The 19,185-nt window shown below is 38.1% G+C and overlaps 1 protein-coding gene across 1 annotated transcript in view; it reads right to left on the bottom strand.

Annotated features, from left to right (window-relative positions):
* Window positions 1–16,490: 16,490 nt before the first annotated feature.
* The window catches only part of HAO1 (hydroxyacid oxidase 1), a 50,927-nt gene continuing 48,232 nt past the window's right edge, over window positions 16,491–19,185 (bottom strand). The window contains exons 7-8 of the mRNA XM_045528091.1: window positions 19,018–19,087; window positions 16,491–17,149 (exon numbers count right to left, since the gene is read on the bottom strand). Of these exons, the coding sequence (XP_045384047.1) occupies window positions 17,079–17,149; window positions 19,018–19,087 (141 nt within the window). The 3' untranslated portion in view covers window positions 16,491–17,078. The remainder of the gene's footprint in view (window positions 17,150–19,017; window positions 19,088–19,185) is intronic.

The raw sequence follows: 19,185 nt of genomic DNA on the forward strand, positions 1-19,185 counted from the left end.
TTTTAATTTGAATTTTTATCCATGTGAAATGCCTCTAGAAATTATTCGTGGTGGCTTACATAGTACAAATAAGTGAATACAAAGTTCTGAATGGTTTCTCTTTCTTTTCAAGCTCTAAATTACATTCTTATCTGCCTTCCTGTAGCCATACATTTGTTCTTACAACCCAGGTGACATCTCTGCCCTAAAGAGAAGAGTTCAAATGTTGCCACATATAGGCAGAACATTTATTGGATTGGATTTATGATGCCAGGAGTAAGGGCCAACCAAAGTGAGAAGAGGAAGAAAAACTATGAAAACTCTTACAGCACTAAAAGCCATTTGGCCACACTATTAATAACCTCATCAGGCGTCTTATTGTTGCTTCTCTTTAGAGTCCTCATCCACTGATAAGATTTTGGGCTATTAAAATTCATTTATTTAATAATTTTTTTGTATGTCTATTATGTAAAGTACTATGCTGGAAACAAATTCATGGTATTGTGGAGTACAGAAAGACAAAGGAACTGTCCTAAAGCAACCATCCCAGGGAGGGTTTATACATCCATAAAGTCAGAAATTATGGTACAATAGAATCAGAATTGTGATGGGAAGCTTCAGGAGCACAAGAGAGGAAGGAAAGGTCACTGAAGCAGGGGGAGCATGGTTAGTAAGGAAAATAAAATTACGACAGCATGAGCATTAACCTGGTTGATGCCTATTAACTATCCATTAACCAGATTTATTGGGGAAAATAAGCAGTAAGAGAAGAAAATATGAGCAAAGCCCTAAAGGCTTAGAAGTCTTTAGCTTTATATAATCTTATAACTAAAGCTTTACCACATGATAAATATTATGCTTAGAAAATATGAAAACTCAGTAAAACTTTTAACAGCTTCAAATCTCTGTTTAATTGATTTGTAGATACCCAATAGAAGTAATCCAACTGGTGCTAATCGAAAACAGAGGGGGCAAATCTTATCTAGAGAAAATTCTACCCCAAAATGATATAATTACTTTGTCTTTAATTGGGGACATATTCTAGACAACTAAGTCCTCATAGGATGTTGCCAACTGAGTAAAAAGCAATGTTAGTCTTCATAAACTTTCTAAGGTCTGACACTGTGCATTTGGAGGTAGAATCGGACCAGACTGATTTCTGATAGATGGCGTTTTAGAAATAGATAGAAATCTCTTACTTTTTATGAATTTCCTGTAACAGAAGTATCTTTAACATTTAGGCTTGCTATTTCTTTGCACTGACGTTCATCATTCATAGAAAAACCATTCATACATTCAACAAATCTAGTGCCCACAATGTGCCACTAACTCAAAATCCTCATTTATGTCACGCACTTGAGTAATTACTCTCATCAGTCATATAAAAGCCTGAAGATGTCCATAAAATTACTTAGCCAGTAGCTTAAATGCTGAGGTAAGCTCTCCCTCAGACCTCAAAACCTATAATAAAACCTGGGCTAAAATGTCACACACCTAGCCCTATTTTTGATCTGTGCCATTTTTAAAAGATAGAGTTTCAATAAATATTATTCCTTTAGCATGCCATGAATTCACTTCTCTATAGCTTTAATAGCTTAGTCGTAGTTTTACAATTCTCAATTTTAGTGAATTTGTTCACCTTTAACCATCAGTCATTGCCCTTCTAAAATATTCATGATAGATAACTCAGATATAACATCTTTTATTTGTTCCCTGATATTGTTCTTCTTTTTTCCCCTCCTCTTTATTGCAAATGTCATTCTCCCCTTATTTTCCAAAGGCCATTCTGATGTTTCATGGTGGTACTGACTTAAACAATGGGCTGAGGTACCATTTTTGAAGGAGTGTCCTCACTTTCAAAAATAGTCATGACCAAACAGCAACCCGGCTGACATTTAAAGAGTTTAAGAATTACCAAAAAGCCAACATCTTGATTGTTTTCTCAATGAACTAAGCAACAATGGAAAGAAAATTTCTCTTCTTTGCATGCCCCTATAATATTCTGCCAGATGTTATTTAGCTAGATACTTACTCTTTGTTTGGGTCCTCATTTCTCTTAAGCAGTGATGCAGGGTGGGCTGTGTGAGATACTCTTTCATGTGGATAATGTATTGATTCAGGCAGAAGGAAACACTCCTATACTAAATCTTCCAAGTGAGCTTGTTCCATAAGGAGCTTGAAAAGCTGAGCAAAACAGTGAAAGAACCAAACATCAAACATGAGGCAGTTGTCATTGCCGACACACAACGTTAAAGACACTCATTTACCAAGTATACCTGCCCAAGCTAGTCAATTAATGAGTTTTTCACTCTCTTTTATTTTTATGTCCCAAGAAAGAAACACTAGAAAAAGTCTGGACTGTATGTTTAAAAGAACATAGTGAATTTTACAGATTATTCACTATTTACTTTGGGTCATTATTGTTAACTCTTAGATGTTAAATCCAAAGAAATATGGGATTTCACCAATCTTGGGCAGTGCTAGGGATTGTCCACCATCATTCTTCACTACATACATGTCACACACCTTCAAAACGAAACATCATAGCAGCCTGGGAAACATTTGGAAGGGAACTCACTGATACTCACATGGTATCTACAGAGATTTTGTTCAAGTCCATTCTGTTAATTTCACACTTATGGGTTGGTAGCCAACTTCATCCAAGTGCTAATACCCTCTTCACAAATCTGCTTGTAAGTCTTGATGAGTTCTGACCCTGTACGCCATAGTCCTTAAGCTTCTCTATGACTGAGAACTTGATGTGGAGGATGAAACGCAGACCACATCTGCAATTCCTGCCCTCAGTCCCACATCAGCGATAGTCTCCATCCACACCAAGTTGTTTCTTAGAAAACTGAGTATAGGATAGTGCCTGCTACGGGGAATATGGCTGAGCTCCAGTCAGAGACTCTTGAATTCCCTATGTCATGTCAGAGTGCCCATCTACAAGCTTCAGTGGGCCTTGTTTCATGTGCCCTGCTCCTGTGATTACATTCGGAAGGCTGACCTTGGCTACTGGAGAGCCAGAAGTGGCTGGGAATTTATAGCTCTTAAGAGTGGCCAGCCAGTCCAGTTTGCTTCAGACTGAAGGTTTTCTCAAGAATTTTAGTGCTAAAAGAAAAATAGTCTCAGGTAATTCGGAACTGTTGGTCAACCAACACCAAAAATGGGCAACTCTTAGCCAATATGAGACTGTGCAGGGGTGTGAAAGCCTAGCTTGCTTGCTTCAAGTTGGGACAAACTCTCAGGTAAAACTATACCCTAGAGCTCCTTGCAGGATCCAGCCGAGACTGGAATTTTCCTTGCTTGGCATCTTCCATTCTGTGTCTGTTTTCTCCTTCACACTGCCCTGTGCCTCCTGGAAGTACTTCCTTCATAAGTCACATGCACCCCATCCTCATCTCGGTGAAATGCTCTTGGGGAGCTCCTCTGAGGATACCCAACTCTCCATGAGAATTACGAAATTGCAGGATATGTCTCTCACTGAAACCCACAAGGCAGTGGTAAATTTCATTTTAGCCAAATGTTTGAGCCTCCTCTCCTGAACCGAAACTGGGAATAGAAATATTAGCAGGTAGAAAAGGCTCTCGTCTTGGTAAGTTCCATTTTCTTGTTTCCATAGCTTCAGGTCAACCTGGAGGTGCCAGTGATCACAGCAGAGGGTGTAGGTGGCTCTGAGGGACAAAGAAGCAGTAAAAGGAGGCAGAAGAAATTTAACTAATAAACCTCAAATGATCACTCCTTCTACACTGGGGCTCAAAGGGTATTTTTCCTGAAATAAGACTACAATCTCTCATATATTTGAAGAAAATAATTGGCTTTACTATGATAAGTAATTGAGTTATGTAATTATATTGTTTCTGTATATTTTAAAATATTTTTCTGAAACAGTAACTCTATACAATATTAACCTAGAATGGAATTGCTTTTTTTTAAAAATATATATATTTTTTAAAAGCTCTCCTTTTCCAACTTGCTCTTTCTTTGAATTCCTGAAGTGACTGTATCATGAGGAGCAATTTGCAATAATTTACCAAAATAATAATAATAATAATAAGGTAGCTCTACATCCTGTGTGTTCGATTCAAGGAAAAAAGATTTCCCTTTCAGGACCCCATGAATGTACAAGGTTCAAACAAAGTGCGGGGCGCTAATGAACAGGCTCTGTTTTCCTGTGCAGGGCCCCTGCACAGAATGACTTCATTCAGGGCTACTGCTCGCGCATGGAAAGTGTTGGTAAAAAATCCCACAGAGTTCAGACGACCTTTTCCTAACTTTCGTTTTTTTTTCCCTTGTTTGTCTTTCGGGTCTAAGCCAGGGATAACATAAATATTCATCAGCTGATATTTGCAGTAGCTGTGAAGTTATGAATGAGGCCGTGCGGCTTTGCCTCCTTTCCCATCTACAGAATGGCAGCTTCTCCTCTCAGCTCCCAGCCAAAGGACACTTTCCGAAATCCCCAACGTGTACTAGTAGGCTTTTCAAATTCAGTCTTTTTTTTTTTTTCTTTAATGCTCAAAGCAGAAATGCTGTCTGCTTAATGTTTACCCTGGGATTATAAAAGAAGAAAAAGAAAAACACTGCTTTGCCAAGCTTTAAACTTTCAGATGCTTTGACGTAACAGGCAAATGTGCTAGCAGCTCAAAATACTGGTAGTATATGTCAATGGACATGACTGTTGCAGGTTTCTTTTTTATATCAAATACTAGACAGATACCTGAGACATTTACTGTGTGAAGAACAGTGGAAATAACCATAGCTTTTATCTGTTTCTACTGTTTTGTTAATTATCTGAACAGGTGTTAGAGAGCGAGGTTGAAAAACACTTTTGAACAAGACAACTTCAAATACGTCCTCAAGGTTGATACATAAAAAAAATGAAAATTATGACTGCCATAGGCTCTGGGATGGCATTGATCTTTCTGTAGTCCAGATTTACCATAAATCAGTGCTTTAGAATCTGGAATCTTTTCATCTTCCAGGGTCTCTTACTCAAATAAAACTTTCGTGGAAGGTGAGTTGTGAATGGAAGCAAGAGACTGTGTGGTAACAAACAGCCAACAGCTAATCAATCAGTCAATCCCCAGTGGTTAGTGAACAGAAATAAAACACGTTTCCATAGCTATGGGATAAATGTGTCAATGTACAATATTCTCATTTTGACTTTGCTCATCAATGTGCTATATTCAAAGCTCAACATTTGGTCTTTCCTTGTCTCTGTAGAAATGTTATCTACATTATGAGTGAATTGGGTGATTTTAGGACATGAGGATCATTTAGAAGAAATATTGCTTACTGCACGCACCATACTTGGAAAAACCTTGTTGGGAATGTTCTCTATTTCTGAATTTTTTAAATCACTATTGCAGATCAAGACCTCTTATAATCACTGTTCTCTCTGTTCTCTGGGTTTAGCCGTCTTACCTGTACTAGCCAGTGGAAATAACTATCTAAACCACCAAACCAAAGAGATGAAGAGAAGGGTCTCAGGTGTTCAAATAAGGAGCTGATCCCAAACTGGCAAGAAACCTGACTGGAACAGATACTCGTGGTTGGACTCCTGTCTCTACCTCTAACACAGAGTCTAGCCTTGCCAGGACCAGAATGGGAGCCAGAGGCAAGTGATGAGCTGCCCCCTCCCTGGCTCCCCAGAATAAAGCCTGATGAGGAGCTGTGGGAGGGAGTCAAAAGCAATGACCTTCTGCAGGAAAAGCTAGACAGTAGACAGCAATGATGGATTGTCATGCATGACCAGAGACACTTGGGAGGCCAGCAGAGTTCGCAGAGGCAGAAAACACTTCCTCTCCCTCTAATCCTTTCCCAGTACTGAGCATTCTGACCTGGAAGTAGCAGATAGAAGAATTAGTGGTTGATCCTTTTCAATGAAACTCAATTTTTTCAAATGACCTCAGATCACGATGTCAAAAGTACTCCAATTAGATACTTATTACTCTTACATTATCAGGGGGAAAAGTGACTGGATTCAACAATGGTCTGTAATATCCTGTGTACAAGTGATTCTACCTTTTGAGCTTGGATATGAGGAAGCAAAAGCATTCATTTATTTGCTCATTTTCTTTGTTTTTAAAGGGATATTTGCATGTTAAAGACCATTACCTGGGTTCTAGCCTTTCTTTCATCCCTTTGACTTCTCTAGAAATACTGTATTTCCTCCCAAGAATACCTCATCAGTTCAAAAACACAGCTAGAATTTTCCACAGTACAAGAGAACTTCAGATCAGTTGATGCATATCATGGGTATAGTTCATATTATTCCATCAACGTGGTCCATGTAATTTATAATCCAAATTGGGAGCTTTTGAGAGTAAACAGGCATTTTTAATTATGTTAGGAGAATGAATACAAACCTGGGACGATAATGGGCAAACTGGAGCATATGATCACCCTACTCTTGGAGTCTTCTAGCTGATTCTCTCTACTTTTATCTTGTCTCCAGTTTTGTTCTCTAGATAATAAGTTGCTTTCCTATGAGGAGATTTAATGGCACCTTATTGGCTGCTGCTCATAGTTATACCAAATTATCATCAATATGCTTTACCTAGCCTGCATCTACCAGAGGCTAGTTTCCTGAGGTTGTCTGAGAAATGTCATCTTCTTTCTGTCTCCTTGATGAATTTAGTGATTTCTAAAGCATATCACATAAACTACTGTGTGCTCTGCTTATATGTAGGGCCAATATTCTCTCACAAAAAAGAGATTAGATAATTAGATTATTTATTTCCTTTACTTCTGAGAGACTACTTGGTGAGTTCTGATTATCCAATGTTGGTTCTCTATACTGAACTATGCGCAGTTCCTGATGGAATGAATCAGAATGGTTAACAAGGCACAGAAGGAAATACTACTTCCATGTGGTCCATGTCCACAAACGCTAGAGAAGAGCACCTTGGCAGAACAGCAACTTTAACACATCAGTTTTGGATTAGAGGGACCCGTGATGCCAGCTGATTTCTAATTCCTGTGTGGTGAATTCTTTCCACTGTTGGCTCACCTTGAAGAGCCATTGTATCTCTCTGGCTTCATATAGATCCTTCAGTATTCTAATGTGGCTAACAAAATTGTACCACTACAAAGTTGATAATTTCTGGAAGTAGCAATTACCTGAAGTCTACAAATGCTATTTAAACTGATTAGGAGAATTCTCACAGGGATTTACATAAACACAGTGTTACATTTCTTAGCATTAAACCTTGATATATTTTGTTATTAAAACTTTATCAGGCCGGGCACGGTGGCTCACGCCTGTAATCCTAGCACTCTGGGAGGCCGAGGCAGGCAGATTGTTTAAGCTCAGGAGTTCGAGACAAGCCTGAGCAAGAGCAAGACCCCGTCTCTACTAAAAATAGAAAGAAATTATAGGGACAGCTAAAATATATATAGAAAAATTAGCCGGGCATGGTGGCGCATGCCTGTAGTCCCAGCTACTTGGGAGGCTGAGGCAGAAGGATTGCTTGAGCCCAGGAGTTTGAGGTTGCTGTGAGCTAGGCTGACGCCATGGCACTCTAGCCCAGGCAACAGAGTGAGACTCTGTCTCAAAAAAAAAAAAGAAAGAAAGAAAAAAACCCAAAAACTTTATCAATTATCTCCAGCTCTGCTACTGTTAGTTAACTGGTGTTGGGTCAGTCATAATTTTTCTGAGTTAATTCCCTAAACTACAGACGAAGGGGCTAGATTTTTAGCACTACACATAGCATTCCACAGAACTCTAATTCTTTACTATATTAACTGTACCCATACACAAAGTATTTATGGAAAATACCTGGTTTAACAATGTAATTAGTTTTTTTTTTTACAATGAGACTTAAAATACATCAATAGGCAGATGTGTCTTATCAAATGATAAGACTCAACTTTAAGTTTACATGATTAATTTAGGTACTTCAATAATAAAGCCACCAAGAAGTTAAATTTGTAAGAATGAACTGGCAATGCTCGCTGTGGAATAACATGTTAAACTTCCATCAAACATTCTGTGGTCTTAAACTGACAGTCTGGTTTTGGATCACTGATGGGTGGTCCAGCAAGCGAAGTACGATACTACTCACAGTGGGACTCATGGCAACTTCCTAGCCAGCATCTAATTTCCCAGTTGTCATGTGATGCTGGACCCATCACGTGTTATAAGATTAAGATCAAAGAACTAATATGTTTCATAAGTTCCTTTTTTTAATGAAAATGAGTCCAGAAAACACTAGTTGGTTTGTAAGGAGGCCCACAGTTAAAGTTGCTGATTTAGCTACACATGAAAAAAAAAATACAGGGTGCCATATTAACTATGAATTTCAGGTAAGCAATAAGTAGTTTTTGTTAAGTCAATATATCTAAAATATTGCATGGGATATACTTATATACTAAAAAATGTTTCTTGTTTCCATAGGAGACACCTATTAATTTGTTTCCAATAAAACTTCCCTATTCTGGAAACAATAGTACCCCTTTACGCCCCTCTTGTCCACATTACAATATTTAGGACTCACAGTGGCCCCCATGTTCATATAGTATCCTTTCTTCCTAACCATATCTGATTGGTTAATGGATGGACAAGTGACCCAATTAGAGTTTTGCTCTCAGATAATCTTGAACTGGAGTTGGAACCAGACAGTGAATTCTTCTTGGGGGTAGAACCAGGAGATGCGACTCTGGGAGCTACAGGCAGCCGTGTGCCCTACTAAGAGGAGGATGCCATTCTACACTGAGAAAGCATAAAGCCTGTATTCTGGGGATGGTGGGGGGTGGAAAAAAGCAGAAAGAGTCCTTGTTGCTTTCAAACCTACTGTCCCAGGTTTCCCAAGGCCCAATTGCATCCACACTCTTCCTATGATTCAGTGGGATAATAACAACTCCTCCTTTTCCTTGACCTAGTTCAAGTTGTATTTTGTTCTTTCCAACAAAGCATCATGAGTTATGAAATCTCAGTTAAACATTGTCTAAGGTGCTTAAATAAAAAATAATTTTCTCAGAAGGACTAAAGGGATATTAATTACTCACCACTTTTTAGGAACTAACTATTGCACAATTGAGATGCAGCATATACTTTCATCCAACTTATGTGGCCACAGAATCCTTTATTCAAAGAGTGGATTATACGACTGGTTCATAAGATACACATGAGTAACATCCGGCCACATGATCTAACATATTCCAAGCAACTTTAAAATTCTATGACTTTGCGATATTTCAATTATTTATCAATTTCAAATGGATAGTTATTAGTTGTAAAAATAGAATCAAAGAAATTTGATTCTATAGTGAAATCTACTGGAGAAAATCATGCTCCTTAATATTATAATATTTCCTTTTTTATTTCTGTTCTGTTTTTGTTATTTTTTATTTTTATAATGACCATTTATGATCATAAAATACTTACATATAAAATTGATGTTTTTAGAATTTTCCATTAAATATTGTGATTTTGAATTTTTTCAATGGCATACTTTAAAGTATTTGCTATATTTGATTCTAAGCATAGAATATCAGAGTAAGTTTTGAAAAAAAGTCCCTATAATATCTGTGACAAATGTTCATCAATTAATTTAACAAATATTTATCAAACAACTACAATTTTTCATGCATGGTGCTGGTAACACAGCAACAAAGCAGATTTTCTCCCCTTATGGACATGACAACTCAGCTACTACTATTCTTACATAATTTTTCCATATTGGTGTTTGTTCTATTATTAGGACAACATTGAATAAGATTACCTATATGTCTATTTAACAGCATGTAAGAAAGTAAAGATCATCACATGTCAACTTCAAGACTATGGTACATTCTATAAGCATGATTTGCTTTCCAGGCATCTTTCCCAGGAACATTTTCATCCCTGAATGCACTCAGGGTGGCCAGAATGGAAGTAATGCCACATGAATAGATAGAACATCAATGAGGGGCACTCATTCTATTGTTCTGGACACAATGTTTCTTTTAATGTATTAAAAGATTAAGTAAGTTCATGGTAATGGAGTTCTGCCATCCCTAAGATAAATATTGAAAGCACCCAAGTACAGAGCAGAAAGCAATGTGCTATAACAGAAAGAGCTCTCTGTCAGGAACCCAAAGACCTGGATGACCTCTTACTCCAGTACTCATCATGGCGTGACCTCAATGCTCACAGAAATATCTGATGGCATCTGGAGAACCTCTAGGTTATTAAAGGTTATATCCCAAATTTTCACCCTCACTGTCCCTTTCTCTCACCTTCCATATGAAACTGTTTAAATGGTTTTTAAAATACTATAATGTTTTAGTAACTGATGTGCTATGTGATAGCCAATGACAGACATTGTTATTCATTTTACTAAAATGCTTCAATAGTGTAGACAAAGTCTGGTTATGAACATTTTCTGACAAGGTCCCATATTTCTGAGTTTCATTGCCAACCCTTTGTTTTATGGAAGCAAAAATATAAATGAATCTAGACTGGGAAATCAGTTTAGTTCTTACATTAGATAGACTACTAAGAATGCCTAGTTTATGTTTTATTTCTGAACAAGAGGCCAAAAGTCAGAAGGGTTAGGGGTACATAAAATAAACTGAAATTGATGTGAAGAGTTAGAGTCTTACCGAGTGCGAGTCTTATTTTGTTGATGATGCTGTTATTTTTGCAGCTGTATCATCTCTCATTTCCCTCTGTTGGGCAAGGTAAAAAATATTGTAGGATCGTGTGAACCTTCATCATCTGGAAAATTGTATAAGCAATAAAAATGTGAATATTTATAAAAACTATCAGAGACCAAATAATTATAATTAATAAATCATATATCATTTTTAATTGTCATTGAAAAATATACGATATTTCTTATTTACCTGAAGCTTTGAAACACTTGGAAAGTAAGATTGTTAACAAAGATGATGCTTTGTAGAGAGGGAAGAGATTCTTGTCCCTGAATTCTTGGGACAGGGACATCTCCAATGGGGAGGCAGTTTGGATATTAACCTCCCATGTCCTTTAACCAAGAGGTCCCCAACCCCTCTGGGGCCACGGATCATCAGTACCTGTCTGTGGCCTGTTAGGAATGAGGCCGCACAGCGGGAGCTAAGTGGCTGGGTGAGCAAGAGAAGCTTCATCTGTATGTACAGCCAACTCTACATCGCTGGCATCAACACATAAATTCTGCCTCCTGTCAGATCAGCCTCGGTGTTAGAGTCTACTGTAAACTGTGCATGGGAGATCTAGGTTGTGTGCTCCTTATTAGAATCTAATGCCTGATGATCTGAGCTAGAACTGAGGCAGTGATGCTAGCACTGGGGAGCGGCTGCACACGCAGGTTATCATTAGCAGAGAGGTTTGACTGCACAATAATGTAATGCACTTGAATCATCCTGAAACCATCCCCCTTCCACTGGTCCTTGGAAAAATTGTCTTCCATGAAACTAGTCCCTAGTGCCTAAAACGTTGGGGACTGCTGCTTTAACCACTTCCTTCTTGAGAAAGGCCCAAAACCGTGAGGAGGTCTTGCTTTCCAAAGATCTTTCATTCTGTTTATTTGTTTACACTTGCATCATTTTATTTCTCATTTGCCTGCCCAATAAAAAATAGATAAGAGAAGGCAATAGAGTTGAAAGCCAATCAAATAATTCTAGATAAATTGTTAGCAGACCTGGAATAAGATTAGCCAAGAAACATTTCGCTAAAATAAGGTTTTGGGAGAAATCTGTGGATTTCATTTAGATTGTGTTTACATGACAACAAAGCATCTGGTCAATTCTGTGGAAAGTAGGCAAATTGTTTATGCAGTTGTGTAGACAAAACAGTTGCTTCAGTGCCTGCCTTTTCAAAGTTAAGGATCCTGGCTTTTGTATACACTGCTCTACCCATATTCATGAAATATTTAATAGTTGCATGAATTATTTTGTCTTTTTATGATAGGTTAACAATTTACGAATGCTTAAGTCTTCAAATAATTTTTGTCGTTCTGTCCATCTGTTGTTGTTGGTGGTGTTTATTTATTTATTTTTCATCATATATGTGGTTGGGAATCTTGAAAACAATGAATTCTAGCTTTATTCAGTCAAATGATTGAAAATTGTTTAAAAAAGAATTTCTTCCTGACTACTTTTTTATTGTATTAAAGCAGAAAGATTACTACTTAAAACAAGTTCACACCATGACACATATTATTATACATTAAATTACCGTTATTTAGAAATCCTAAAACAAAAAGACTGGTAGATATTGCTCTTTAATATTTAAACTAGGTAGTATGGCTATAGTATCAACTAATATTCAAACAAAAATTTGAATGAACACTATAATTTTGACCAGGGGAAAGCTATTGCCTACTGAAGTTCAGAAATTTTCAAAAAATCTGAGAGGTTTGCTCATTAATATTGAAACTAGATTACATAGTATCAACAAACAAAGAAAATTTGGAACCAAAAATGTGCTCTTGATTTGGGCAACCCTAATTGTTCGTATGGTAAAGAAACCTGTGGTCCTAGATCAAGAAGATGCCAAAATTCCATAGAGAAAGACTCCTTATTGGTGCCTGTTTGCTATTCAGGATAGAGGGTTTTGTTCACTCTGCTGGACTGATTTATAATTCACCAGACATTCTAACACATCTCACTATGCTATATATTCCATAATGATGCAGGGAGGTAGGCAGACACTACTGTCTTTCTTTTCACAGTTGAGAATCTGAGCATCCTAAAGTTAAATAATGGTTCACAGGGCTAATCACTCAGAGCTTCAGGCTCCTAATTCAGTGCTTTCAGGCAGGGGTTAGCCTTGGTCTTCATTGAGTGAGGTTAGTAAAGAACATCTAACATATAATGTAAAGGATCCTACCATAAATGACTCTATCAATAAGAAGATCCCACTGCCAGAAACAGATTCGGGAGTTTGACTGTAATGGAAAACAAATCAGCTTTAAAGAGAGATGATCTAACCAGTGAATATAGGTAGGAAACCAAGCCAGGTTCTTTTCCCAAGTGATGCTGAATCAAAGGAACCAACAAAATCAAATGTATCACTCACTTGAATTCCAGCCCTTATTCTGGCATCATTCAGGGTAACACAATTCTTGCTGTTTAGAAGAACCTGAAAAATTTATTCTTGATCATATGCTCATTATCTACGTTCAGAAAAAAATCAGTGGAGAAGCAAACAGATAACTGAATTTTTAAAAAATGTATCCTTTTATTTCCTCCCACCAACTATGGGCAACCACATTTAGGGATGAAAGAAGATGCCTATTGCTCAAGTTAGACTTGAGTAAGGACAGGAAATTGCATCTTTTAAAATAGATAAGATTTCCCATCATATAAACATAATAATAGCCTTCTATCATTTCGGTTAACATTTATATTACCTAAAATAAACTCTCATCCTGATGTTGTTCTATAATTGGCATGTGACAGAGTACACATTGAAGCAAATATAAGTTCAGAAAGCATCCTCTGTCTTTATACGAAATCTTCAGACTTTCCTAAACAGACAAACTTTATTTTGTTGCTATGCAACTGACATGCAACATAGGCCATCAGACAGTAAATAAATTATGGATCTTACAATGAAGAGAAAAGTCTTTTCTCTCTGTTTGAGAACAAGCCACAACTTCCTTTCATGCTATCCTAATCCACCACAGCCTTCTAAAGCTGTTTCACAAACGCCAATGTTTTGGCAAGATAAACAAGCGAATGAATAACACAGCAATGACCCAAATGTAGTTTGCAAACTGCACGCTAAGAAGCATCAATACCATTCAATTTGTCTCTACAAGCCCAGGAACCTGTGCTCCCCAGGCCTGGTAGAGAGAAGAAAGTTTATTTAACACCCACATTCTTCCAGGTAGCAGAATATAAGCAAGCTTACATACAGGAGATTCTAGCAATTTCTGTTGGCAGGCACGACCACTGGTACAGGTCTTGGGCATGATTCTGCGTCAGGGCATAAGAGTGATTTTAGCCATGAGAAAAACATCTGTGAGGATAAGACATTGCAGAGATTGAAAACTTGTGGCATGTGGGCCACATCCGTGTTTAACATGACCTGTTTGATGTTCAAAACATTAAATATTTGCCACCACTTAAAATCTTCACATAAAAATCTAGATGTCATGCTTTTTATGAAAAGTAATAAAATAACACTGAGTTTGCATTTTCCCAAAAATCAGTTGGAAACAGCTACCAGTAGAAAAATTGGAAACAACCCAAACATCAAACAACAGGAGAAGAGAAAGATAAATTGTGTTGTATTCCTATAATGGATTACTACAGAGCAATAAACAGAACTAACTATTGATACCTTCAGCAACATAAATGGATTTCACACGTGTTAAGCAAAAGAAACCAAATACCAAAGCATATACTACATTGTTCCACATATATATGAAGTTCAAGACTAGTCAAAACCAATCAATGACAATGGAAGTTAGCATAGGTTTATTTCTATTGGAGGAGGTACTTTTGGAGATGATGGAAATGTTCTATATCTTGATTTGGGTGATAGTCACATGGGTGTATATGTAAAGTTTATCCACCTATGCACACAGGTGTGAGCACTTTACACGCCTCACTGCGTGCATTTTATACTTCAATAAGAAATGAAATTTAATAAAAAGAATCAGCTGGCTAAGGCGCAACTGGCCTTTTAAGGTGGGGCATGGCCTCTGCCTAGAGCCCACACCCAACAGCTGGCTCCTTCGGCTGGCTGATTCAGAATCTGTGGGGGTGGGGCCCAGCAATCTGTTTCAACAAGCCCTCCAGGTAATTCTGGTACACTCTTAAAGTTTGAGAAACACTACTCTAGAGCACTATATACATTAAAAAACATACAAGAAAAGCAGACTCGGCCTATATTAAACCAGTTATTCCTATTACTGGCCCTCAACATATTTCAAGAAACTCAGGAACAGAAGAGTCAGTTGGCTTCCTCAAAGAACTTCTACCAAGTGTTAAGTGCTCCTTGGAAAGGGATGTGCAAACAACACACCTTCATTCTGCTTTTAACCATTGAATACGTTTGATTTTAGTATTATTACAACTGGATCCATGCCACCCATTAAAAAAAAAAGTAAATACAAACAACTGTATATCTTTCTGATTGCAGATAAATATCAGACATGAAGCATTCAGATATATTCCGACTTTGAAGAAATAAATGAAAATCTACCTTGGGGGAGGTATGATGGCTCAGGGGAATCATAAAAATGAAAAATTCACAAATTAAGACCAGTAATCCCCATTCTCATTGTAACTTGTATAAAACTTACATAAAACACCCTTTGTGGATATTTATTTTCTGGGACGTTATCAACTTTTTAGCAAGCTACCACCGAGCCATGCACGATGATACAGCCAAAGTGGATATGTTGTGCCAACAGCAGAGTCATTTCTGAATCAGTTGGGGGAGTCAAAGAGGTGCTTATTAGATACCTATTCATTGATTAATATTAATTGGAAACTCATGAAACAATCACATGATATGACAATGATATTTCCTCCGTGCATTTGGAGAAAAAGTTAAGGGATAACTATTTTCTTCTTTATCAGACTTAGATATAATTTCAGAAAGAAAATCTATGTTTGTGTCCATGTTAGTATTTAGGAATGTCCTAGGATTTAGAAGCAGAGAGACAGAAAGAGAGAGATCTGAGAATAAAAAAAAACATAATAATAAAATAAACCATTAAAAAAACACACTTTAAGGTGGTGATTCTCTTAATTGTCTCATTCAGTGCTTGAACGACCAGAGAGATGAGGAGAAATCCAACTTCAGAATTATTTTGGCTACGAAGTTCACCTCCAGTTTGTCAACTGTTTGGTTTGGGAATAAATCTGAAAGTCACATGTCCAGGGCTTCATGGGCAGTCAGCAGGGCTCCAAGCTCAGAAATGGGCCTCAGGCTTGGGGTTTGATGTTCTGTGGTTGTTGGCTTGAAATTCTTAAATAATTTTATCATTGAGTTTGTGTTTTATAAGTGAAGCTCAATTTGACAATGGAACCTGTGCTGGGGTCTTGTAGCCTAGCATGATATATTGTCCCATCTGCCACCACCCTATGTCCCCTGAGTGGGCCCTTGGCTACTGGCTCAGCCACCCTGCTCAATGATGTCATCTCTCCACCCCTGGCAGGGTTCTGGGCATGGGCACAGGTGGAGTTGAGGCAAGTTGCAGGGCAATATACCAGGCACCTGGGAGGATACACTCTTGCCCTGTGGCTATCCTCATACCCACAGAAGCGTGACATGAAATAGCAAATAAAAAACATCATGACAGGTTAAGAGAAAATCTGTGGAAAGAAGGAAAAGGGTTGGTTTTTTCTGCTTTCTGAACAAGGGGCCCACATTTTCATGTGGCACGGCCCTCACACATTATGTAGCTATCCCCAAATGTGCTACCAGCTAGAAAGAAACAAAAAAGAAAAGAAAAGGAACAAGGAGGTATAGGAGAATTAATGGGATACGCAGAAGGAGACTGGGGAGGTAATTAGGATTTAGAGATTAAATGGTTGGATTTCGTATTTTTACAAAGGGCCCAGATACAGTCTTTTCAAAAAATCCTTTATTACTTTCTGATTAAGAAGTAATATACATCATAAAACATTCCGATATAGTCAGACATTGAAGATGTGATTGGAAAGCTACATTCAAAGGAGTATCACAAATCACCAGCATCCATTCCAGTTCCACCCAGTGATACCTTCTCAGTGGTGTGAATCAGGCACTTCCAACACTTGTGTTTAAACACAATGCCGGTTAACACACAGTGAGATCGTTATCTTTTTACCTCGGCATTCACTACTTCCAGTTTTACCAAAGGCTATCTTTTGTTTTCCAGCACTTTAGCCTGCCAGCGGATGACGTTGTCTAAACACATTTTCAATGTTTTCTTTTTAACAGTTAATATATTTCCAGGATGCAAGTCCATTTCTTTCTAAAAGGTTCCTAGGACACCCATTGAAAAGTCAAAAGCAATGAACTAAAAGGGATTGCTATTTTGTCAGAGAAGAACGACACCCTTTGTATTGAAGTGGGGAATTACAGACTGTGGTCACCCTCTGCACAGTGTCTCTTTGTCAAGTAATACACGCTGAAAAAAAAAATAATACAGACGGGAAAATATTGTGCACTGTCAGATCTTGGAAAGGGCCAAAGGATTTTTCCTCACCAATGTCTTGTCGATGACTTTCACATTCTGGCACCCTGAAAAAATAATGCATACATTTAATATGAAATGAATGCAATAATAATCAGGCAGGTAATCGTTTTCCCAAGGAATGTAAAATTTGACAAATGTAAGGTTTATGATTCAAGGTAGGCTTGCCAAATCTTATGTGGCATGAGACCATTTTTATTACCTAAACAGCCCTGAACACAAAATGACTGGCACATATTTTTATTAACACAAAGAGTATATTCTTTCTGCCACATTTAATAGAGAGTCAGTGGCTGAAAGCTCTCTTTTAGGATATGTCTGTAGCAAATTAAAATGCGCAGTGAGGATTCACAGAATGGCATTCTTCTCATTGAGGCTCTGTCTGCACAGGCCCGGCACAGTAGTGAGTAGACCATTTATCTCGGGAGTTCTATCTACACGGACAATCCGGATCATAGGGCTTACAGAAAAGGAAGCCCTCTTTACCTTCAAAAATGGGGCAGCTGATAGTTAACTCAAGGCCATTCTTTGCAGCTAAAGGTTCATTCTGAGTAAAATTCCAACTAGTCACTAGTAATAATGGCACAGCTGATTGACTTATTTATTTATTCTTTCAACAAATATTTATTGTGTGTGTGCCAGGCACTGCTCTAGGCACTGGAAATACTGCAGTGAGGACAACAAAGACCCCTGTCTCGTGCATCTTACATTTTAAAGCAGAGACAGATAATACATAAGGCATATAATTTAAAAGATAAATTATATGGTAGATGATATATAGAAGATGATAGGTGCTATGGACAAAGAATGAAATAAAATAGAGAAAGAAAACTGAAAGCTGAATAGCTGAGTGGAGGAAGGATTGCTATATTAGATAGAGTAGTCAGTGTGAGCCCCTTTGAGAAAGTACCTACAATGCATGCGAAAGCTTGAAGGAGATGAGGAATTTATTCATGTAGCTATGAAGCTTGGGGAAGGGCATCCAGGCAGAGGGAACAGCGAATGCAAAAGCCCCAAGGCTGAAACATGTCTGATATAGTCATGGGAGTTCAAGGAGGCACATGGGGCCTGGGGGGAGTAAGGAAGGGTGACAGTAGCAGGAGCTGCAATTGGAAAAATAACTGGGTTCAAACCACAGTTGGCCTTGTAAATCATTGCAAGGACTTTGGCATTTACTCCGAGTAAACCAAGAGCCACAGGAGGGCTCTGATCAGAACATGATCTGAATTCATGTTTAAAAGGATCATTCTGGCTGCCATGATCAGAATAGACCCGGGAGAGGGGAGGCAGACAAGAACAGAGGTGCAGACCCACGACATCCACAGGTAGAGAGCTAATGATGGCTTCAGTGTGGCCAGATTCTGATCATATTTTGAAGACAGAGCCCCTGTGGATGTGAGGATGTGAGAGAAAAGAAGAGTCAAAATGACTCAAGATCCTCCACCTGAGTGACTGAAACTATGGGCTTCACCTGATCGGAGACTGGAGAGATACAGGTGGAGCAGGTTGGATGGAGAACGTTAGCAGCTTAGGTTTGAACAGGTCAAGTTCAAGACACCACTTAGACATCCAAGTGAGGTGTTGACAAGCCAGTTAGATTCATGTGTTCATGTGTTATGAGATGAGAAAGAGCATGATGTAGCATCTAGCCTTAAGTACTTCTACTCACCAAAATATTCCTAATAAGGCTGTCAAAGATAGAGGCTAAGTGACTGCTATAGATGTGCACACTGTAAAGTTTCTTAGTTCCAAGAGAGCTCTGCACTGGAGCTATAAATACAGACTCAACTCCAAATTTAATATGCCCCAAAGGATTCCACCCCCTTCCCTTTCCAATTCACTTCTCTCCACCAAGGAGAAAGACTTACAGACCACAGAAGAAAAAGAAAGTTGTAAACGAGAATGGCGAGCTTACCACTCAGAGCCATGGCCAGCCGGAATTCTTCCTTTAGTATCTCAAGGACATCTTGGACACCTTTCTCCCCCTAACCAAGTAAAAGATAAAGAACTATTGGGTAAGTCAGCCTGACTTGTTTCATTCATTTGTTTCACTGTCCAATCATCCTGTTTTATACCTTTATCT

The sequence above is a fragment of the Lemur catta genome, chromosome 17, assembly GCF_020740605.2.
Source record: "Lemur catta isolate mLemCat1 chromosome 17, mLemCat1.pri, whole genome shotgun sequence".
Classification (NCBI taxonomy): Eukaryota; Metazoa; Chordata; class Mammalia; order Primates; family Lemuridae; genus Lemur; species Lemur catta.